The 21,984-nt window shown below is 56.9% G+C and overlaps 10 protein-coding genes across 10 annotated transcripts; 4 read left to right on the forward strand and 6 right to left on the reverse strand.

Moving 5' to 3' along the window:
- Positions 1-2,018: 2,018 nt before the first annotated feature.
- Positions 2,019-3,772, reverse strand: SPRG_15681 (hypothetical protein; the record flags this gene model as incomplete). Its single annotated transcript, XM_012354738.1, has 2 exons — positions 2,019-2,281; positions 2,307-3,772. The coding sequence occupies 2 exons, from the start codon at positions 3,770-3,772 to the stop codon at positions 2,056-2,058; spliced, it is 1,692 nt and encodes a 563-aa protein (XP_012210128.1). The 3' UTR covers positions 2,019-2,055.
- A 1,221-nt stretch (positions 3,773-4,993) lies between these two features.
- SPRG_15682 (hypothetical protein) lies at positions 4,994-6,973 on the forward strand. The gene is made up of 3 exons (XM_012354739.1): positions 4,994-5,753; positions 5,811-5,957; positions 6,012-6,973. Exons 1-3 carry the CDS (start codon positions 5,022-5,024, stop codon positions 6,894-6,896), a joined length of 1,764 nt encoding a protein of 587 aa, XP_012210129.1. The 5' UTR covers positions 4,994-5,021; the 3' UTR covers positions 6,897-6,973.
- A 444-nt stretch (positions 6,974-7,417) lies between these two features.
- Positions 7,418-8,077, reverse strand: SPRG_15683 (hypothetical protein; the record flags this gene model as incomplete). Its single annotated transcript, XM_012354740.1, has 1 exon — positions 7,418-8,077. One exon carries the CDS (start codon positions 8,075-8,077, stop codon positions 7,418-7,420), a length of 660 nt encoding a protein of 219 aa, XP_012210130.1.
- Positions 8,078-9,012: 935 nt separating this feature from the next.
- Positions 9,013-9,390, reverse strand: SPRG_15684 (hypothetical protein; the record flags this gene model as incomplete). The annotated part of the gene is made up of 1 exon (XM_012354741.1): positions 9,013-9,390. One exon carries the CDS (start codon positions 9,388-9,390, stop codon positions 9,013-9,015), a length of 378 nt encoding a protein of 125 aa, XP_012210131.1.
- A 2,433-nt stretch (positions 9,391-11,823) lies between these two features.
- On the forward strand, positions 11,824-13,231 carry SPRG_15685 (hypothetical protein; the record flags this gene model as incomplete). The annotated part of the gene is made up of 6 exons (XM_012354742.1): positions 11,824-11,892; positions 11,947-12,189; positions 12,248-12,717; positions 12,780-12,904; positions 12,956-13,083; positions 13,145-13,231. 6 exons carry the CDS (start codon positions 11,824-11,826, stop codon positions 13,229-13,231), a joined length of 1,122 nt encoding a protein of 373 aa, XP_012210132.1.
- Positions 13,232-15,537: 2,306 nt separating this feature from the next.
- Positions 15,538-15,954, reverse strand: SPRG_15686 (hypothetical protein; the record flags this gene model as incomplete). The annotated part of the gene is made up of 1 exon (XM_012354743.1): positions 15,538-15,954. The coding sequence occupies one exon, from the start codon at positions 15,952-15,954 to the stop codon at positions 15,538-15,540; it is 417 nt and encodes a 138-aa protein (XP_012210133.1).
- A 136-nt stretch (positions 15,955-16,090) lies between these two features.
- Positions 16,091-16,502, reverse strand: SPRG_15687 (hypothetical protein; the record flags this gene model as incomplete). The annotated part of the gene is made up of 1 exon (XM_012354744.1): positions 16,091-16,502. The coding sequence occupies one exon, from the start codon at positions 16,500-16,502 to the stop codon at positions 16,110-16,112; it is 393 nt and encodes a 130-aa protein (XP_012210134.1). The 3' UTR covers positions 16,091-16,109.
- A 1,894-nt stretch (positions 16,503-18,396) lies between these two features.
- SPRG_15688 (hypothetical protein) lies at positions 18,397-18,983 on the forward strand (the record flags this gene model as incomplete). The annotated part of the gene is made up of 2 exons (XM_012354745.1): positions 18,397-18,485; positions 18,533-18,983. 2 exons carry the CDS (start codon positions 18,397-18,399, stop codon positions 18,981-18,983), a joined length of 540 nt encoding a protein of 179 aa, XP_012210135.1.
- Positions 18,984-19,369: 386 nt separating this feature from the next.
- Positions 19,370-20,408, reverse strand: SPRG_15689 (hypothetical protein; the record flags this gene model as incomplete). The annotated part of the gene is made up of 1 exon (XM_012354746.1): positions 19,370-20,408. The coding sequence occupies exon 1, from the start codon at positions 20,327-20,329 to the stop codon at positions 19,370-19,372; it is 960 nt and encodes a 319-aa protein (XP_012210136.1). The 5' UTR covers positions 20,330-20,408.
- Positions 20,409-21,430: 1,022 nt separating this feature from the next.
- Positions 21,431-21,959, forward strand: SPRG_15690 (hypothetical protein; the record flags this gene model as incomplete). The annotated part of the gene is made up of 2 exons (XM_012354747.1): positions 21,431-21,695; positions 21,740-21,959. Coding segments are annotated over 2 exons (485 nt in total), but the record flags the coding sequence as incomplete, so codon positions are not given.
- Positions 21,960-21,984: the final 25 nt, after the last annotated feature.

Below are 21,984 nucleotides of genomic sequence, written 5' to 3' on the forward strand. Positions count from 1 at the left end.
CCGTAGGCGGATGTCTGGTAGCCTTCCATGTGCAGATAGTTGTTGAAGACCGGGTACTTGAGCCCTGGCAGCATGCCGTAGAGAATGCCGATGGCAAAGTACTGCGAGAAGAGCGCGAGGGCCTCTTGCGAGACGAGCGAGAGCGTGTGCCCGGCCACGAGCGCGCCGCCGTCTTCGAGGTCTGTCGCGGCGGTCGCTGCCCCGTACGCTGCGCCCTTGTCGCCGAGGAAGGGCGCCTTCTCACGCTGGGTCGTCCGCATCTATCGAGGCGAGGGTCGGTGAGTTGATGATGGTGGGCCAGAGGATCCCCTTGCAGTTGGCGACCGAAGGGTTTGGAATTCGCGAACTTGATTTCGGATACATTGGCAACCAATCAAAACGCAGGAAATCGCTGCGTCGATGGTGCAAACCGAAATTTCGGCGCCACGTCACACACTAAATTCCAGTAAGGTATACATAGATCTAGTATATGACGTGGCATGTGGAACGCGCACCAATGTCAGTGCGATTTCTCGAGCCATTTCGAACTTGCAATCACTTGCAACCCAGACAACAGAGTGCTCCGATTAACATGCACATAGAGGCTATGCTAATAAGCACTACGTGCTTACTTGGAGCACGACCCGTTGACGCCTGCAATGCGATAGCACTTAGTGGACGGCAAATCGACATAACGTTGGTCGCCACGGAAGAGGAGAGGTAAGAAGGCAACGAGAAGACCGCCGGCAAGCATACTTGTATCGCCTCATAGCAGAAGGACGTGCATTTTGGCGTTCTGGAGGCGGACGAGTGCGAAAAGGGTGCTAACGTACGCAACGAGGTACTAGTACGTGACCTCCTAGCGCACAGCGGTGTCGCTGCGCAAGAGTCGGTCGGCGAGACGTCAAAAAACGACTCGACAAACTTCTTTAGAGCACGGACACAAACGGCGACACCTAGCTGGAGACTGTCGTGACCAAACCGAACGCGGTACCTTCATTGTCGACATCGGCGATCTCGACCGCGCCGGACGTAGAGACGATAAAGCGGGAACGTTCTCAGCGAGCGCGACGCCGTTGAAGAAGCACTGGTTGGGAAAGACGTCCCAAGTGATCACAGAGACGACAATCGAATCAATGATGGCGATCGTACTGACGTAGCGCCAGTCCCAATGCAAGCCCCTTTTCCCGGCGACAACCATGATGGCCCAGATGATGAGCGAGCCAGAGACGCCCGAGAGCGAGTCGTTGAGCGGCTCGACGCCTTTTCATGTCTTGGAGATGGGGTGGACGGCGTCGTGGCAGAGAAGGACGGGATGGTCGAGTCGGGCTCCTCGAGATCGCAACGGCCGAACGGCGGGGATGCCGCCATCTCCGAAAAAGAACAAGTGAGCTCGTGAAGAGCCGGGAGGAAAATCAGCCAACGAATATCTTGTGTGCAAACTTGCGTGACATATGCCAGGGTTGCAGCTTCGACGGTAGTTGCTCTGTTGGATCTTGCAGAACAAATTGCCGACGCCACTTGGGTAGATGATAGCAGAAGGAATGCACGCTATACGTAGAACATTGTATTCGAGAACTAGTTGGTAGACACTCCTTGTTGCAACATGCCTCGACAACCCTGCCCGAGTTAATAACACGTGTTGTACGTGGACTGGTGGTGGTACATGACGCCGGACGCGGAATATGGTTTACTCGGTGCATTCTCGTGCTATACTAGTTCGTGCTGCTCTCTTTGATTCTCGACAGCTACTCCAAGATGAAGAGATGATTAGCTTCATCTTGCCGAAGAGCGATTGTTGCCGTTCACGGGTGTAGGAGGATCGTGTGATGTCAACATGTGGTGTCCCGACTTGCAACATGTGCTATACCCGAGTGGATGCACGCGTTCGATGGTGGGCTGGCTATCTTGTCGTTATTATTATATAATAGCAACTGTCGTTTGCGGTAATAGGCAATTGTCTAACTGACCAATGAAACCATCGAACAACACCATTCAGTACCAACCCGGCAACACCATCGTAAGACTCAACTCTACTTTATACAGGCGTAACATTGTCGACTGTCGAAAAATCTCTCACTTGGGGCACGACCCGTTGACCGTCCCCTTCCCACCGGCAATGCGGTAGCACTTGGTCGACGGGTAAATCGACATAAAGTTGGTCGTCACGGAAAAAGCGAGCGCGAGGAAGAAGACCACCACCAAGATGGCACCCGCGAGCTTACTCGTCTCGCCGCGCTTCTTGAGTGCCTGCATCTCGGCCTTCTGCGGCGGAAGGAGGAAGAGCCAGCCCAGCGCAGCACTTGAACGCATAAGCAATGAGGTACGTGTACGTGACTTCCCAGCGGACGTGGTTGTCGTCGCGGGCAATGCTGGCTTGGGACACGTCAAAAAACGAGTCGACGTACTTGTAAAAGACAGAGGCGAACGGCGACGCGAGGTTGCCGACCGTGCTCACAAGACCATACGTGGCACCCTCGTTGCCAACGTCGGCAATCTCGACGGCGCAGTACGTGGCCACAATGAAGCGGACGCTCGACGGAACGTTCTCGGCAAGCGCGACGCCGTTGAAGAACCACTGGTTGCGGATGATGTCCCAGATTGTGACGAAGACAACAAAGGCATCGATGACGACAATACCGATGGACCCGAGCGCGATGAGCCAGCGCCAGTTCCAGTTGAGGCCCCATTTGCCGATCGCAACCATGATGACGGACGTGATGAGCGAGCCAAAGACGCCCGAGAGCGAGTCGTTGAGCGGCTCGACGCCCGCCCATGTCTTGGAGATGGGCGAGCTCGGGGTTGCAGAAAAGGACGCAAAGACTTGGTTGATGAACTTGAAGGCGACGACCTGCCACATGACGCGTTTTTGGAGGAGGCCCCAGAAGCTTTCGACCCAATCGGTGAACGAAATGCCCGACGACTTGTCCTCGGCGAGCACAAAGATCGTGTTGACCATGATGAGCGCGCACGGCACAAGGCAGATGGCGTACATGACATTCGGGGTCACCGCGTAGTCGAACGAGCCGCCGTAGACCTTGCCGTTGAGGAGGAACGCGACGCAGAGCTGCGCGAGCATCGTGCCAACGTAGCGGATCGTGTAGATGGCGGTCTGGGTCCGGCCACGGATCGCAATCGGCTCGCGCTGGGCGTACTCGACGACCATCGCGTCGGCGGCGCAGTCGGCCATGACGTAGCCAAAGCCGACAAGAACCGTGAGCACGATGAACTTGGTGCCGCCGTTGGGTGCGTCAAAGTTGTAGTATTGCAGCGTTTTGTCGCGCGTGAGGTTGGCGATCGGAGGGGTTACAGATGGGCACGTGATCTCGCGGGCGTCACAGTAGGGCGCACCGAATGGCGTGAACGTCATGACGCAGAGGCAGATCGTCGCGACGGTCCACCCGATGAGCATCCAGCTCTTGCGGCGGTAGCCAATGATGGGGAAGCAGTCCGAGAGCATGCCAAAGAAGACCTTGAACGACCAGCCGAGCGTGACGAGGACGCTGTACGCCGACGTCTGGTAGCCTTCCATGTGCAGATAGTTGTTGAAGACGGGGTACTGCATCGCGGGCAGCATGCCGTAGAGAATCCCGATGGCAAAGTACTGCGAGAAGAGTGCAAAGGCCTCGCGCGACACGAGCGAGATGGCGCCGCCAGACACGAGCGCGCCGCCGTCTTCGAGGTGACCGGGCGACTTGAGCTCGTTAAAGTCGGCGCCGCCCTTGGTGGCCGAATGGATGTACGAGGCACGCTCCTCAAGGTCAAAGTGGCCCACGTCTTTTGTCGACGCCATGGTAAATTGAAAGATGAAGCTCTGGACTGCGAGATACGATGGAGCGCAGAGAGGCGCGGGGCCGCGACCCTGGTTCTTACCGTGCCACGAGGACAACACATGTTGGCGTCCCACGCTACGCAGCGGGCGCCACGTGCAGGATCCGCATCATCTGATTGGTTCGCACGCGTGGGCGATCCTAACGTTGACCTTGTATGGCGTCGTCGTCATGGGGATAATTCTGTACTAGAACGATAGCAGCGAGCGTACACATGTCCTTTGATGGCGTGTCTGTGGCGGACACCGTTTCGAGATACTCCTCGGTGCACCAGACGATTCACCTGCCGCACTCTGCGGCCAGGATGGCTTGTTCCATGATGGCTATATGGCTTTTTACCATGCAAGGCGGATTCCTCGCGACCAGGAAACTGCGATCAAGGGCCATTGATAAGGCTATCGATTGTACTTGCTTCTTAGTCTCTTATTCCAACATGAATGACAAGGCATGAGGACGCTATCGAATACGTTTGAGCTCGCACCCACGACTCAAAGCCTTTTCCTCACACAGCGCCATTTCGCGTTTCACATGCCAACAAAAGATGCCAAAATATGGTATCCAAAATATGGGCGTTGATCTGTCCGCAGTACAGCGGGTAGTAGTACTACATCTCGCCTTCTCACGGTTTGCTTGCGACGGGGCAGTGACCTGCTGCTGCTATTTCAAACAGCTTCCTCGAGGTGCACGGTGGTGTCTTATGGCTGCAGAAGACGAATTGGATTGTTTATCAAGATGGCTGCCGTTGACGCATTGGCACGGCACATCGTCGTCCTATAGAGCGCCTTCACGTACGAGGCATTACGACGCCGATCGAGGTCTTCCGGAGTCACGACGCATCCGCTCTTGTTCCAAGATGGTTCAAAGAGTTCAAAGCTGGTGCCGACTCGTCGTTGAGTACGACGTGACGTTGGTTTGCTCCATCAAGCCGACGTCATCCGCCTTATAGTTAGGTCCTACTGCAGCAACCCTCTTAATCCGTTTTACGTCCGACATGGTAACCTTGATGAAGCAGATATTGCAGTCGCCACGGCACAACCGCTGAGGCGGAGACTGCCATTGAGTGCATCGTGTTCAAGTGACGCGGCCAAATACGTTTTCGAAAGGGGTAAACAGGTTAAAGTCAGTAAAACGTCTTTTATACGGTCACGCGACCGTAGCACCTTGCAACCAATCACGGACGAGGAGCTTCTTTGCGCCCACTCTTCTGCCAGCATGACCAGCAAGCGCAAGCGTGAGGCCGATGGCGCCATGTTCTCGGGCGCGCGCTTCTCCTTCGGCTTCCAAGCATCGGGAGACGACGACGCCGGCGCGGATGCACCGCCGGCAGTCGCTGCGCACCCGACGTCTGCCTCCATCCGCGTCGCTTGCAACGTCAACGGCGCCGACCTCGCGCCGGGCGACCTCGTCGTCATCGACTGGGCCCAGAGCTCATGGACGCAGCTGCACGTAACGTCGTCGACCGACGCGAGCATCGCCGGCACGGTGCATCCGCAGTACGTTGCGCTGCCGACGTCGGCGTACTCGGCGCCGGACGCACCGGTGTTTAGCCTCGACGCGCCGCTCTGGCAGTTTGACTATGTGTTTGACCCAACGTTTGCGGGCTGCACTTGGCCGCTGCACTTTTCGTCGGCGCCATTGACGGTCGAGCCGAATCTACAGTCGCTCTCGTGGCCGTTGCCCGCGTCGACGTTCATCGAGCATGTCTACAACCAGCGCTGCATGGTCGTGCACGGGTCGTCGCACCGCCTCCAGTCGCTCCTCGAGGACCTCCATCAGCTCGATGTCGACACGCTCATTCTGACCGCGTCGCGCACAGTCGCGTGGCTCGCGCAGGCGCCGGCCAAGACGCGCATGCAGTACCTCGAAGTCCAGTCACCGGAGATGGCCCGCGCCATCTACAAGGCGGGCCATTCGCTCTACTTTAACCCTGCGCCCGACGTCCAGGTACGATATCCATCCTCTATGGCTGGTTTTATCCACGCACTGTATGCAAACGAGTAGGAAAAGTACTTGAGTGCGCTCTGCGCCGACCTTGGCATGGACTTTACCAGCGCGCTGGACGGCGGCATGGGCGGCGACATCGAGCTCTTTGCGGTCCAAGGCCGCCATTCGACGCCGTGGCACCTCGATGCCCAGCAGAATATCACGGTATTTTCGTGATGTTGGAAACGATGGGGCCAATTGATATTAACTTGATACTAGATCCAATTGACTGGTACGAAGCGCTGGTCGTTCGTCAAGGGTCCAGTGCACGACCCGATGACCAACCTCCACTTGGCGTCGACCAACACGCCGTCGGTCCAAGACGACTTGCTCACGCACTGCATGAGCGGCGCGACGCCTGCGATGCTGACGCCGCCGGCCGACGACGACCCGGCAGTTGCGTCGGTCGTGCTGCGACCTGGCTCGGTGCTCTACGTGCCCGCGGGCTACTGGCACAAGGTCGAGGCCATGGACGAAGGATCGCTCTCGATGAACTTTTCCATCGATGGCAGTCGCTGGCTCGACGTACTTTGGAACCGACTGCTCCCGACGCTGATGGCGCAGCCGTCGTTCCGGGCGCGGCCCGATCTCCGCCGAGGCCCGGAGGATGCCCGCGCCCAGCTCAAGCAGCTGCTCGCGTCCCTCAGGGCCACGATTACCGAGATGGAAGACAACGTGGACACGCTTCTTCCCGATGCCCTCTTTGCGCCACCGGTTAATGCCGTCGTGTCTGTGGCCAAACTCGCGTCGTCGACAGACCTCGAGCGTCCGATTCAACCGAGCAGCGTGCTCGTCCGGTCGTCGGTCGGCGCGTTGATTGCGACTCCGCACGTGCCAGCGTCCGAGGGCCAGTACACGCTCGCGACGGGCGGCGTTGGTCGGTTTTCCGACGGCTTCAAGGCCGAGCGCGTGACCGTGGTCGCAGTGCCGCCGCCGCTGACAGCAGTGATGAATCGTCTTTTGGAGATGCCATTTGGCGCGACACTGGCCGTGGCGACCATGCAAGACATGTTGTTTGAGCACGCGGCGCTGCTGACAAAGTCGCTGCACCATTGCATCGAGCTTCTCGTGCAGCATGGACTGTTTACGCTGGCATCGTCTTGAAGCATCGACCGCCCGATAGAAAGAATGCTATTAGCTGCGATAAAGGTTTTGCCGAAAAACAGTGTATTTGACGAGTATCCATTTGCACGGCGAGGCTGAAACACATCTGTACGTCGGTGTAATCGAGGTAGAAGGACGTTTTCACTTCGTTTGGGGATGTTGAGCGGACTAGTACGATTTTTCAGGTAATCCTTCGCCTCGTCCTGTTTCTTTAGCACCCAATGTCATCTTCCCGCAGATTCAACGTTACTCTCCGGACTTTGAGCATGCTGCTGGTATGTTCATCTTCCAATGCGTTGAAGGGGCTAGGGTCAGTGGGCTAGGGTTTTACGTACTAGTGGCTTATTTTCAGCATGCGCTTTTGTTGGCCGCGGAGCTAGCTGCCTTAAATTAAAGCCCTCAGAGTCTGCCCGGCACCGAAAGCAAGCTGTCGCGCTACAGTCGAGCACTAGACTAGAACAGTGCAGAGTAATATGCAATTGTGGAGTGTATTATCAAGTATATATATCGAACTTGTCAAGTTAGAAAAGGGTTGCGACGGCCGTGACAAGCACAACGACACAAGACCAGAGGGAAACACTTAGCGTCGAGGCCCCCGACTTGTTTACAGGCTTGGCGTTGGGGCAAAGTGTGTAGAGCAACGTGGGATCCGAGTGGTCCCTGCCCTCCATGCCGCACGACGGTAGCAATTTCATCACAGACAAGAGGTACTGCGGGCACGTCGAGTTACAGAATCCGGCCGCGAGGGACGTGGCGTTGGCGTTCTTCTCGAGCATGACCTTGTCGACCGTTGTGTCTTGGGGTAGTTTGAGAAACGTTGAGCAGTTGGTCCACACCGGCGTCTCGGTAGCAGTCTTGAAGTTCACCGAGTCGATGAGCGAGCATTGCGCCCCCGCAGCGGCGGGTGTGCAGCCATACGATATTTGAAACATCGTCCTGAGGTTCATTGAGTTCTTGGGGGTATCGCCCACCAGGACACAGTTGGGCGTTTGCTTCTCCATCGACGACAGAAAGGCGGTGCACGTGGCCGAGCCGCACAGCGTCTTTGCACTCTCTGCGTCCTGCGGCTCAATCGACCTCAACGTCGCACCGGCCGCGTTCGAGCAGTTGGTCCACACGGGCGAATCCATCACCGCACTACGGAGCGTCATGTCGTCCTGGGTGCAGTTGCCGCCGTCCATTGTCGGGGTTTTCTCGCAGTGCACTTGGTGCAGCGAGACGATCGCGAGCGCAGCGAGACGATCGCGAGCGCGGTGGCGAGAACCAATTGCATGTTGTTGTTGTTGTTGCTGAGTGGGAAAATCCAAAGTGAGAAGTGAGAAGCAATGAGCCGACCACCTTGCCAACAAACGCGCCTCGCAAAAGAGGCCACCGCGCGCCGATTGGCCACCCGGAGGAACGGGATCATGGCGACTGTTTTTGATATATATCGAAATCTGCAAGAATAGCTCGACCGGTGCAACGTACCCTTGCCTCTATGGATAGAGTTCTTGCCATCACCTCTATGGATAACGTACGTGGTCCGACCGAGCGATGCTTGGATTCTGGTGTGATCGGCGGCACACGTCCCGATAGGCACCTCAGTGGTTGCAGCAATATCGTGTACTAGTTGATGTCTGCGTTGGTTGTATCTGTCTTCAAGTGGCGAGAGGTGTCATCGCCGAGGCGAGGGGCTTGTTGAAAAGAGTGGCGCTCCAACCATGCGCTGGTCCAGTTAACAATATGAGTGCCAATTGACAGAGCAGTTGCGCAACCGTCGTAGGCTCAAGCGAGAGAAATGCGAGGCGTCGTCACGTTGAAAAGTCATCGTGATGTCCGTCTCGATCCGCGTACATCGTCAAGGGAATGAACATCGCGCCAGTCGACCTCATCGTCACGGACCGAGCCAAGTTGTTTCATCCGTGCTTTAATACTTACTAGCTTTTGTCTGCGGCCGAGCTGCCGCATCCGCCGCACGCAACAATGCCTCACCACTTTGGCAACTACATCGTGTCCATCGGTGCCGCTGAAAAAATGCTGCCGCGTGACAGTTTCCCACGATGCTAGAACAGTGCAAAGTACTACTGTGCGAAGTGTAGAGTATATTCATCTCGGAGAAATTGTCGACGTGGTCAGGCTAGAAAAGGGTTGCGACGGCCGTGACAAACACAACGACATAGCTCCAGAGGAAAACACTCAACGTCGAGGCGCCCGACTTGTTTTCGAGCTTGGCGTTGGGGCAAAGTGTGGAGAGCACCGAGGGGTCCGAGATGTTCTTGCCGTTCAATGTGCACGAAGGTAGCGATTTCACCACAGACAAGAGATACTGCGGGCACGTCGAGGTGCAAAATCCGGCCGGGAGGGACGTGGCGGTGGCGCTTGCTATGGGCAAGATGTTGACGATCGTTGCGCCGTCGGGGAGTTCGACGAACGTCGAGCAGTTGGCCCACACGGGCGATTTCATCATCACATTATGGAGCGTCAAGTCGCCGGTTGTGCACGTGGCGCCATTCATCGTCGGGTTGGCCAAGTCGGTGCATGTTTGCCTGATTTGCGCGACATTCGCCACGATCGCCGCGGTTTCGTCGCAGGCTGGAAGCCCGGACGAGAGGTTGTTGAGGCCGGTCGCGCACGCCGGTTGGCACAAGCCGTAGGGGTTAGCCCGTCGCAATCGCCGTGTTCATCTTGAGGCTCGTGGCGCACGCGTCCGTGACGTTGGTCGCCAAGAGGTCACGCATGGAGTTGAATTCCGCCGACGTGCAGGTCGCACCGACGCGGACGAGATGATTGCAAGCGCGGTCGCGAGAATCCATTGCGTAGAGTCAAAGTGGGAAAGTCAAAAGTGAGGACGTAGAGGAGTTGCTCGTCGTGCCAACGGACGTGCCTCGCAAAAGAGCCGACGCACACCGACTGGTCGACGAACGGTATGATGGCGAAGGTTTTGTTTTGATATATTACTTGCAAGAATATTGCCAGAATTCTTGCCCTTGCCATTTAGATTTTTTCATTTCAGCATGTGAAACGACCGTCTGGAGCTTAAAATACTCGCATCACCACGTCGCTAGATCACCAATCCTCCAAAGTTTAACAATAGTACCGATACCCGCGAAGTAGCATGTTGAAAAAAGCGGCGACGGAGCTGTACATCAAAGTGAGCAGCTTCAGGCGAATTGCGAATGAAATGCAACGGAATGATCGCCCATCACAGAGATGTGAGGGGCTCCATGGACGTTGCATGGGCGTTTTGCGACGCAAGGAGCCGACACGACCTTTTCGAGAGCGGAGCAGCGAAACCACTCTTACCTCTTCAGATTTCGGCTCTCGCTACCCGCCATGCCTCCCTCGAAGCCGGGGCGGTAATACAGGCACTGCGCCCTTTTCGCCTCTGAGTGTTCCCGCGCGTCGAAACGTTTTGTCCCCGTGGCCAGAACGCAAGGACGTGGGTGAGAAGAGTGAGCTTTGTGTTGGGAGGCCGCCGCCGCCCCATAAGGGACAGGTGGGTGGGTTAAAATGAGTAGCAGCTTAGCAGAGCGTGCTACTTGAACACATGCTTGGAAATGAGCTTGAACCGTGGGTTTTTGATGTTGACAGCTGCTGCTCATGGTTGCTGCCTTGCTAAAACGGGAATCGCGGGTCGGGCAACGGCTCAAGATGGCGCACGTGCTTGGCCGTGATGCAAGATGGGTGTTTTGCGCGCGCAGCAAGTCGAAACGACCTTTTCACGAATGGGTGTAACTTGCGAGCCGTCGTAGAGCTAGTATTCTAGATTTAGACGCCTACCAAGCAACGCGCCTCACCTCACCCGAGGTCATGGCAGTAATGAAGGCATTACACCCTTTACCCCCAGAGCAAGCTCGCCATTGTGAAAACACAACTTCACGCCTGCCGCGCGAAACTACTCCTAGTAGTATTTTGCACCTCATTAGGTTGGACAGCACCCGAGCTCGCATGTCGACGTCCATGACGTCAGCGTGAGTGCTTTGTCGGGTGCACCATGCTCCCAAGCCTCCCGTGCGACCTTTCTTGTAGTAAAGGGGCCGTTGCTGGCGTTGGTATGGTTGCATTCAAATCAGCATCCGATAAACGATGGCTCGCGTGGACGCACCGGTAAACCGTTAAACCGTTATGCGCATACACGCTACAAATGTCCTAGTGGGTGTTTTGAGCGCGTAGGAAGTAGATATGAACTTCCATGAATTGGTGTATCTTGTGAACCGTCGTAGAGCTAGGATTCTACTACTAGTAGATCTCAACTTGTGCGAAGCAGCCTGCCTCACCTCACCCGAGGTCCTGGCAGTAGCATTACGCCCTTGACCCCCTAGGGAGCAAGCTCGCAATTCTGAAATACCACACTGACGCTAGGTGTTGCAGTCCGTGGAAACCTCTGTGTTTGCTGGTGCAACAATAAACAATAAATAGAGCGGCTTGGATCGTTGTCACCAAGGGTACATAAATTAAATTTATGTACCCTTGGTTGTCACCTAGCAGTCGATATGAAATCAAGCTGCTCATAACTCGGTGCCCCCCGTCTTGGATTAGTGAAACGCACACATGTGGACGCCGAGTGAGTAGCATGCTCCTTGAGAGAAAACCCATCATCTACTACTACCTTCAGTCGTCGATCGCGTACTGTTTTGAAATAGCAGCAGTAAATACCATCCCAAGGGTATGCCAGTCACAGCACCATAAAACAGAACGCAGCCGTCAACCGTGTTTGTTTGGCGAGTTTTCGAATCAATTCCATTGCAGCAATGCTTGTCAGCGCAGCAAAACAGCGGATGACCGACTTCGTCGACTCTAGAATAACTTTTCGTAAAACCCATGAATCTGAAATGGGTGTTTTGCGCGCGCAGCAATTCGAAACGACCTTTTCACGAAGGGGCGTACCTTGCGAGCCATCGTAGAGCTAGTATTCTAGATTTAGACGCCTACTAAGCAACCAGTACTCATGGCACCGCCAACGTACAAGGACAAGACGTACCTCTATGTCCTTCCTGAGCAAGTCCCTGGGGCGCAAGTACGCTGTCCAGTGTACGCTCGGGTCACGGCGATTGCAGGCCCGCGCGGTCAGAAGACGCTCAAGTGCCGAACGATCGCGACGAAGGCTGTTCCGGCGGTGGAGTTCGAGGTCCCGAAGAACGACTGCAAACTCCAGATCGTGACGGCGAAGGAAGCGACGACAGCCCCTCTCGGTCACTGGCTGTGCCAGTTCGTCGTTCTCGCGCATGAAGGTCGTGCCTTTACCGGCCAAGTGCAAGCGGTTCATGTCGAGGACGAGATGTTCACGGTGGTGTGTGCCCACCAACGCGTGAAGGTTCCAGCCGAAGCGGTCGAAAGCATTAGCCCGGTCATCGCAACCCTTCCTCTGGGAGTTTGACGTGTCCCTCACGCCGCCAGAGGAAGCCGAGAAACGGATGAAGCGAGCTCGGCGCATCCACGCCCGTATCGAGAAGCGCATCACGGACCCAGCTGAAGGGTCGCGCGACTTGGCCGTCATCTTGGCAGAAATCATGCCCGACGGCGAGGAAGTGCCGGCAACTATCGATCTGGTGTCGCCGGCGACAGGCAAAAAGTCACGGGTGTCGGCGCAGCACGTGGTCGACCACCTTTTCTATTCTGTCGAAGGACGCAAAGCGCCTGAAGATGGCTCGGTGGGCGACCAGTACTGGGAAGACCCCCGTTTCGGGGACATGGGCGACGACGAACTCGAGGAACGCCCCGAAAGCGACCATCCCGGGTCAAGCGACTCGGAGGTCGCAATGAGCGACGATTCAGTGCTGACCCGGCGGTCGGTCAGGCCCGTCAACACACCTAAGGAACCGCTCAAGCGACCCAGCGGTGTGTATATATGTATATATGAACGTGTTCCGCGTTATCTTCTTTACAAAGAGTTCGCATACGTAGTGCTACGCCTGACAGCGGTGTGTATTGGGAAAACGGCAACCAGCGGTCCGAAGCCATCGTCGTGCGGGCGCCTCACCCGTCGGACTCGTCGCCAGCCGGTCCACAGACGCAATTCTGGCGTGGCGGTCAGCTCTCACGACACTACGGCCCTTGGGGGGTCGAGATGGGTCCAACAGATGACGCGGAGATGGACTGTGCTCTCGCCCACGCGCGCTATCTCGCCGGTTTCGGCGACGCTGGCCCGGCCAAGCGTCCGCGAGCGGAGTTTAACCCGAATGCAATCGAGATGGGGATCCACTGTCTGGTCACGAGCGAGCAAGAAACCGCGTTTTGGGATCACGCGCGCTCATTTCTTGCTGACGGAGGCCTTGAAGCCGAAGGTCATCGCGTACATCAAGAAGTCGCTCGGTGGTTTCAACTCCAAGTTCAAGCGCCTGGAAGCGTCGACCTGAAGGCGCCGGGGTGGGCAGGGAAACCCACCTGGCAAAACCATCCCCCCAGCGACGCTACCGCACCCGATCCCTCCACAGCCACCACCGGCTACGCCAAGTTCCGGCGACGTCGCGCCGCAGCGTGGTGACGCCAAGGCACAACACACGGCCACGGCATACAAGGGCACAGTCAGGCACAGGCTCACGACGCCGCCGGCACTTACAGGAGGAATCCTACGCACGGGACAACACGCCCTCATACGCACCGGAACGCTGGTTCTACCGCACCGGACCGCTCAACCGTCACTCGACGTACGCTCTGCGGTGGCTCCTTCAACGTATGCACACGACGCGGGGGTCGCAGCACGGCTGTAATCACCGGAACGCTGGGTATCCCGCACCGGAACGCCATTACAGCATCACACTCAACGTCGACGGACGAGAGCGACGACTTTGACCACACTGCGACGGCAAGCACCGGAACGCACCAGAACGCACCAGAACGCTTCGCAACCGTCGCAGGAAACGCATGAGCAGCAACTGCGCTTTCGTGTGGCATCCATGGCGGCACGCAAACGGCTTGTGTCGGAACACGTGAGGACACCTCTGGCGGTTGACTTGGCGTTTGCGGCGCAGCTCCAGAACCACCTACGCAACCGACTTGAGCTCCACACCAAAATCGCACAAGCACGGCTCAACATTGAGCTCATGGAAGCAGGTCAGCGACAGCTTCCAGAAGCGTAAAGCTCGGGAGACAGTCGCCGACCTTGACGAGACCAAGATCGAGCGAATCTCGCAGCTGGTGCTTCTCAAACACTTGGCGCCGGAAGACACCATCATGCTTCTCCGCGGTCAGTGCCCCAAGGATCCGCGACCGAACAAGGCGCTCTTCCCAGAAGAACTGGCCCGGTTGCTCCACGGTTACTCGCACTGCGACACGTTCATCGCTGTAGCATCAGCCGGATTCACAATCCCGCCCCAGCAGCCAGAGCGTTCTACCAACGGCTACACAGCGTGGCCGTCAAGGTGACACCATTCAAGACGTTCACGCTGCCCGGCCTGGCCCGCCGCGACCTCGAACTTTGCCTAGCCATTCTGGCGCAAACCGACTTTGCCGTACCGGTAGCCATCTTTGATCGGTCGTCCGCAGACGCATTCTCACTGACCGCCCGGATCATCTCGCGCTCCGCGAGGTCCAGAACGACCAGTCCCTCGTCACTCGCGTCCATGTAGAGGTGCAGGCCAGGCACAGAAGCGCCGGGCACAGCGTTCTTCTCGATTAACGTTCGCGAGCATCTAAGCTTGTGTCTCGCGGTGAGCATCTGGGCCCGAGCGTGGTCAACTCTCGACAGAGGCACTCTTCACGTACACGCGTGGATCGACAACGCGTCCAGTGTGTCATGGGCAAACAAGCTCGCAGCGTCCAACGACTACGCTCAAGAGCTCAACCGCCATCTAGCGCTCGCCCAAGCAGTCAATCGTCTGTGCGTCGCGGCGGGCCATATGGCCGGAGCACGGAACGACATGTCCGATTGCGGGTCACGCAACCTCGTCGAGCCGTTCAAAACGCGATGGCTCCAGCTCTCTCACGGATGGGAAGCGTGCCCAGTGCCAGCAAACATTCGGTACATGTACAAGCCGATGCCCGACGTTTTCAAGACGCCGCTCTGGCCTCAAGCACACACGACCGCTACAAGGCCGCGTGGGAACAGGTGGCGGGTCGGTAGCTGCAAGCGCGTCCTTGGCGGGGCACGACGTCGGTGGGCATCGTCTGGGTCAACGGCTTGGTCACCTTGTGGAGTCGAACCAGCCATGGCGGCTTGGGAGTCGGGCTTGGCACGGGGCCACACGTGAAGACGTCGACGGTCGTAGCGAGCCAGCCGAGCCATTTGTCGTTCGGCGTCACGTGTGGGCCGAGGTCACGGCGGCGGCACTTTGCCGTCACCGCTTGGATGAGGCGTTGAGTTCTTGTCGCGAGCGTCTCTGTCGGGGCGGCGGCGAGCACCATGGTGTGGACGAGTTGGGCTCGGGTGACGTTGGTGCATGCTATCGATACTATGTAGGTCCATGGTTCGCGAAAGGGGTTCGGTGTCGAAAGTTCCAGCCCTACATAACCTCTGTTTCAACTTCGACCTGCGATTTTCTGATGGCTGTGATCGATTGCAGAGCTGCATTCCCTCCGAGTCTCATGCGTAAGCCACGATATCTCGACATCTCGGTGGCACTTCTCGTCCATCGGTGCCGCCGAAAGATATACCAGAAGTGAGCAAAGTACTGTGCAAAGTGTAGAGTATATTCATATCGAAGAAAGGGTCGACGTGGTCAGGCTACAAAAGGGTTGCGACGGCCGTCACAAGCACAACGCCATAGCTCCAGACGAAAACACTCAATGTCGAGGCGCCCGACTTGTTGGGCTTGACATTGGGGCAAAGTGTGTAAACCACCGAGGGGTCCGAGATGTTCTTGCCACCCGATGTGCACGAAGGGAGTGATTGCATCACAGACAAGAGGTACTGCGGGCACGTCGAGTTACAGAATCCGGCTGGGAGGGACGTAACGTCGTCCTTGGGCATGACCTTGTCGATCGTTGTGCCTTGGGGTAGCTTGAGGAACGCTGAGCAGTTGGCCCACACCGGCGTCATGGCAGCAGTCCGGAAGTTCACCATATCGATGAGCGAGCATTGCGCCCCCGCAGCGGCGGGTGTGCAGCCATACGACATTTGAAACATCGTCTTCAGGCTCATCGAGTTCTTCGGGGTGTCGTCCTCCAGGACACAGTTGGGCGTTTTTTTCCATCGACGACAGAAAGGCAGTGTACGTGGCTGAGGCGCACAGCGTCTTGATACTCTCTAGGCCCTGGGGCGTAATCGTCCTCAACGTCACACCGGCCGCGTTCGAGCTAGTTGGTCCACACGGGCGATTCCATAATGCTACTGTGGAGTATCATGTCGCTGGTCGTGCACTTGCCGCCATTCATTGTCGGGTTGGCCAAGTCGGTGCACATTTGCCTGAATTGCGCGACAATCGCCACGGCCGGCGCGGTTCCGTCGCAGATCGCAATGCCGGACGAGAGGCTGTTGAGGTCGGTCGCGCACTCCGGTTGGCAAAAGCCGTAAGGGTACCCCATGGCAGTCGAGATCGTCGCACTCGTATTCATCTTGAGGCTCGAAGCGCACGCGGCCGTGAGTGTGGTGGCGTAGGTGTCGTCTATTGAGTTGAATTCCGCCGACGTGCAGGGCGCAGCCGACGCGAACGAGATGATTGAGAGCGCGGTCGCGAGGATCAATTGCATTGAGTTCAAGTGGGAAAATCCAAAGTGAGGACGTGAAGGAGCCGAGCGCCTTGCCAACGCACGCGCCTCGTAAATATAGCCTACGCGCGCTGGTTGGTCGACGAAGGGTATCATGGCGAAGTAGTTTTGATGTACATTTTCCTTGCAAAAATAGACATTCCCGGTAGTCTTGCCCTTGTGTATTTCGATTTCTTCATGACAGCTTGTGAGACGACCGTCTGGAGCTGGAGCTCAAAATACTCGCTAAAACCGACGTCGCTAGACCATCTTTCTTGTGCACCTAAATTTGAGCAATAGTACCAACACCTATGAAGGACCTCTTAACCCTCCCACGCCTTAAAAGAAGCGGCGACGGAGCTCTAAACAAAGTAAACCGCTTCAGTCAAATTGTGAATGAAATGCGATGGAATGACCGTAGAGGTGGAAGGGCTCCATTAACGTTGCAGGGGCGTCTTGCGATGCAAGGAGCCGACACGATCTTATTTAAAAGCGGAGCTGCGAAACGTTTTGGCTGGATTTAGGTGACGCCATTCCAAGGGCACCTCATGACTTAGGCGGCGTGACACCCGCAGGACCATGGCGCGCTCCGGCGTGCTGTGTGCTCTGTGTCTTACGTCATTTCTTGTGTAAGTGCCGGTCGCTGGCAGCGGTCGGTGGTCGCGGCGATGGCGCCCCTCGACGATTCAAGGCCCGTCGAGTCCCCGGCGGCCGTCAAGGAGATGAGACGTCGCTGGCCCTCCCGTGCTTTTCGCACTGCGGGCGCAGTCGCCCTGCCTCCACGAAGTCCATTTGCCCACCGGCCCGCCGCCGCCACCAGTCGTCCGGCCTCGCCGCAGGCGGCGTCGGTTCCAAGTGCTCAGTCGGTATCCTTATCACTTCGGATGCGGGCCCGGACGCTTTCGTTTGAAACACACCCGACGGCTTGCACTCCTCTGTCGGGTGGTGTGAGTATAGGAGCCTGCGTACGACCTCGAGCGAGATATTCCTCGGCGAGTGGATTCCACTACGAGATGGATCTCTACGTGCGCAGCTCACTCCCAACGACCAAGTGCTGGTGTCAACTCCCACGCATTCAGGAGTAGCACTACGTATGCAAAGTCTTTTAGTTGGTCTATGCAAATTTTATTTCAACGCGAACACGTTTGATTGATTGATTGAGCTGCAAAACCACTCGCATTCCTCAATCAAGACCGAACTACTTGGGGGCAACAACTGTGTTGGTGGACGTGTGGAGCACGCTGCACGCCGTCACGGTCCCTTTGGGCGTGACCTTGCCGACTACGCTCTCCGGCTACCTCTACTCGACGCCCAAGACGGCGTCCAACATGCACCAAGCCGCGTTCCGCTACCTCTGGCCCGTGCTCCGCACCTGCGTCTGGTTCAACGTCTGGCGAGTCCGGAACGATCGCGTCTTTCGCGCCGACCTACCGCTGCAAAGTCCATGGGTGACTGCCGTCAAGGCGGCGCGTGTCGCTCAACTGCACTTGCACCACAGCCTCGTTCAAGAGCCCGAGCAGCCTACTCTTCGTCGACTTCTTCGGCTCCTCGCCCAACACGAGTGGCCGCGACGTCACCTCGTCCCGCGGATCGCGCTCCTGCCTCCCCCTGCCTAAATCAAGTCCCACAACCGAGTACACACAACGAAGAAAGTCCGACAATTTTATACTGGTAGGAACCTCTGGTTACACCAGCCCACGGGGGATTAATTGTGTGTCCGTCTGTCGGTCCGTGTCCACGGCTGCAGTGATTGGTAGAAATTGTGGTCGCGGCTCCAGTGATTTGTAGAAATTCAAAAGATATTACCTTCTTCGCACCGTGTTGCTGAACCTCTTTCCCATTGGTCGAAATTCCCTGAAACAACCGATGTGTCCTACTCTTGTATCATCTTGGCGCCATGTCGCCCGAGCTCTGTGGCATTGCGCTCCTGATTGCGCTCTGTGGTGCTGCACTCTGTGGTGCTGCGCTCTGTGGCGTTGCGCCTGGGTTGTCTGTATGCACCACCATCTCAGAAAAGCATGCACGCAACAAAGGCGAGTGACACCTGAAGATAACGTGGACACGCTTCTTCCCAATGCTCTTTTTGCGCCACCCGCGAATGCCGTCGTGTCTGTGGCCAAACTCGCGTCGTCGACAGACCTCGAGCGTCCGATTCAACCGAGCAGCGTGCTCGGCCGGTCGTCGGTCGGTGCGTTGATTGCGACTCCGCACGTGCCAGCGTCCGAGGGCCAGTACACGCTCGCGACGGGCGGCGTTGGTCGGTTTATCGACGGCTTCAAGGCCGAGCGCGTGACCGTGGTCGCAGTGCCACCGCCGCTGACAGCAGTGATGAATCGTCTTTTGGAGATGCCGTTTGGCGCGACACTGGCCGTGGCGACCATACAAGACATGTTGTTTGAGCACGCGGCGCTGCTGACAAAGTCGCTGCATCATTGCATCGAGCTTCTCGTGCAGCATGGGCTGTTTGCGCTGGCATCGTCTTGAAGCATCGATCGACCAATGAAAGCGTGCTAGCTGCAATTGAGCGATTAAGAACAAAATGAAACACCCGGCGCCAATGAGACCACCGTATGCGGATGATGTCCCTTACCTTTGAATCGTTAATCGTTAACGGTTGTCGCACATTGTACAGAGCATTGATGGGGTTAGAGTTTGAAACTGTGTTATTCGTTGACTGCAGACTGCTGTGTCTTCAAAACATGCTACGATGCCTCATCATCATTTGCACGACCACATCGGTGGCGCTGAAATGATGCTACCGCGCGACAGTCTGCAACGATGCTAGAACTGTCAAGTATTGTGCTAGATCTGTGCCAAGTATTGTGTAAATTGTAGAGTATATTCATATCGAAGGACATGTTGTCGTCAGGTTAGAAAAGGACGACGACGGCCGTGACAAGCACAACGGCATAGCTCCACGTGAAAACACCAAACGTCGCGGCCCCCGACTTGTCGGGCTTGACGTTTGGGCAAAGTGTGTAGAGCTCCGTGGGATCTGAGATGTTCTTGCCGTCGATGGTGCATGGTGGGAAGGATTTCACCATGGACAAAAGGTACTGCGGGCATGTCGAGGTGCAGAATCCGGCTGGGAGGGACATGGCGTCGTCCTTGGGCATGACCTTGTCGATCGTTGCGCCTTCGGGTAGTTTGAGGAACGTCGAGCAGTTGGCCCACACTGGCGTCTTGGCAGTAGTCATGACAGTCGCCATATCGATCATAGTGCACGGCGCCCCAACAGCGGCGCGTGTGCAGCCAAACATGCTTTGAAAAGTCGACTTGATGTTGACCGAGTTCTTGGAGACATCGCCTGCCACGACGCAGTTGGGCAGCCTCTTCTCCATCGATGACAGAAACGCAGTGCACGTGGCGGAAGCGCACAGCGTTTGGATGGCCGCGGGGCTCGTCGGCGTGATCGCCTCCATTGTGGCATTCATCGCAGTCGAGCAATTCGGCCACACGGGCGTTTGGAACACCGCCAGGTTCGTCATCATGTCGCCTGCCGTGCAAGCGCCACCGTTGGTCGTCGGGCTGGCCAAGCTCGTACATATCTGGCTGAGTTGCGCGATGCTTGCCGCGATCGACGCAGTTTCGGTGCAGACTGGAAGGCCGGACGAGAGGCTGTTCAGGTCGGTCGCGCACGCCGGTTGGCACACACCGTAAGGGTTGGATATGGCAGTCGAGATCGTCGTGTTCATCTTGAGGCTCGTGGCGCACGGGGCCGTGACGTTGGTCGCCAAGAGGTCGCCCATTGCGGTGAGTTGCGCCCACGTACAGTTCGCAGCCGACGCAGCCGAGACGATCGCAAGCGCGGTCGTAAAAATCAATTGCATGCTGCGGTGCGTCGAGTGGGAAAATCCAAAGTGAGGACTTCAAGGCACCGAATCGTGGCCAACTGACGCGCAGCCCGAAATACACCTCTGCGTGCGGGTTGGTCACCATCATTTTTATATTTATACATCCTTGTGTATTGATAGAATGGAGAGGTTTCCTTAACAAACCCATCGAGAGCGGTGGAGCTGAAAACACGGGTCGACGCAGCAATTGGTGCAGCCACCTGGAAGCGATTGATTGCATGTGGAGACAGCACCGATGCAGGACTTGAAGGAAAACGAGGCTGCGGAGCGGTGACCACGAAACGAGGAGACGTCGTGACGCACGCGTTGGATGACAAGAAGGAAATGAAACCACCGACCGTCCAATTTAGGACGGGGGCCGTTTGAATCGCACTCGACTCTGTAGTTGATGCCACCCCATCTCCCGTCTTCACACCACGTAGGCAACGATGACTTCAGTGCAAACTTGGTCGCCTTCGATGCGTTGTCACGCGGGTCGCTGCGAGGAATGCAACTGTGTTGCGCTCGTGGTGTAGCCAAGTCATCGTCCAACCTGGACACGTGATGACGTGGCCGCACACGAAACGCCGACGGTTGCATCGATGCCTCGACATATTGACACAGCCCAGGCCTGACGACCTCGCTGCTGCTGCAACTACTCTGTGCTCGCTGGCGCGTCCCACCACAAATGATCCTTGGTGCCCACAGATAGTTATCCGGTCAAGCTGCAAAACGACGCGGCGCATCTCGTTCATCTCGTCCGCCATGTTGGCGTATTGCGAATATGCTGGAATACCAGGTATGTGATGTAGGATATCGTTAGCTCAATGGGTATAATGTTTTACCACTCGGTGCTCTTGGGTGCGAGCTTTTAAAGTGGGAGATTGACGAACAGCATCGAGTAACCCAAAAGGCACAGGTTACTCGGGGTACTGGTAGGACGCTCTCTTTCAACTGTCCAGTTTTCCGTATTATGTATTATATTAGCGACAGTAAATAGCATGTCAATTGTTTGACGCTTACAAGCACTATAAGACGGAACGCAGCCGTTAACCGTGTCTGTTAGGCGCGTTTTCGAATCGATTCCATCGCAGCAGCATGTCGGGGCTCTCGCAGGATGACTTCCGGCGCATCATGGACACGCCGCTACCGGTGCATGGGAACGCGCCCCGCGTCCTATCGGGGCTACCGCGACAGGTCAAGCGCAGCATGACGGACGACGAGCGCAAGGCAAAGTACAAGAAGCTCAAGAACGAGCCGGCGGCGGACAAGCCCAAGCAGCCCAAGCTCGACCCGACGTACCAAGGCAAGTACCGCGACCGCGCCGCCGAGCGCCGGTCCGGCGGCGATGCAGAGACTTTTGGTACGACGCCGCTCGTGCGAATCCGCCTCATCCATGCTCTGTAGATGTGACGCCGGCGCCGGCCAACCTCGTCGACCCTGAAATCGCCAAGCTCGTGGCCAAGCCGGCGCTTCCAGCCAACTTGGATCTCTCACTGCTCTCGAAGCTAAAGCAAGAGAAGGCCAAGCTGCAGCAGCAAATGCAGGCGCTGACCAAACCGACGACGTCACTTTTGCCGCCGCCCGTGCCGACCAAGGCTGCGTCCCGCATGGCGCAGGCCATCAAGTACCTCCTCCAGCCATCGTCGACA

The sequence above is a fragment of the Saprolegnia parasitica genome, assembly GCF_000151545.1.
Source record: "Saprolegnia parasitica CBS 223.65 unplaced genomic scaffold supercont2.179, whole genome shotgun sequence".
NCBI lineage: Eukaryota > Oomycota > Saprolegniomycetes > Saprolegniales > Saprolegniaceae > Saprolegnia > Saprolegnia parasitica.

Excerpts from the sequence above, each read along its gene's own strand:
- SPRG_15682 (XM_012354739.1), top strand. The coding sequence starts at position 5,022 with ATGACCAGCAAGCGCAAGCGTGAGGCCGATGGCGCCATGTTCTCGGGC. Across the intron at positions 5,754-5,810 it reads ACCCTGCGCCCGACGTCCAG|GAAAAGTACTTGAGTGCGCT; the intron begins GTACGATATCCA and ends GCAAACGAGTAG. Across the intron at positions 5,958-6,011 it reads ATGCCCAGCAGAATATCACG|ATCCAATTGACTGGTACGAA; the intron begins GTATTTTCGTGA and ends ACTTGATACTAG.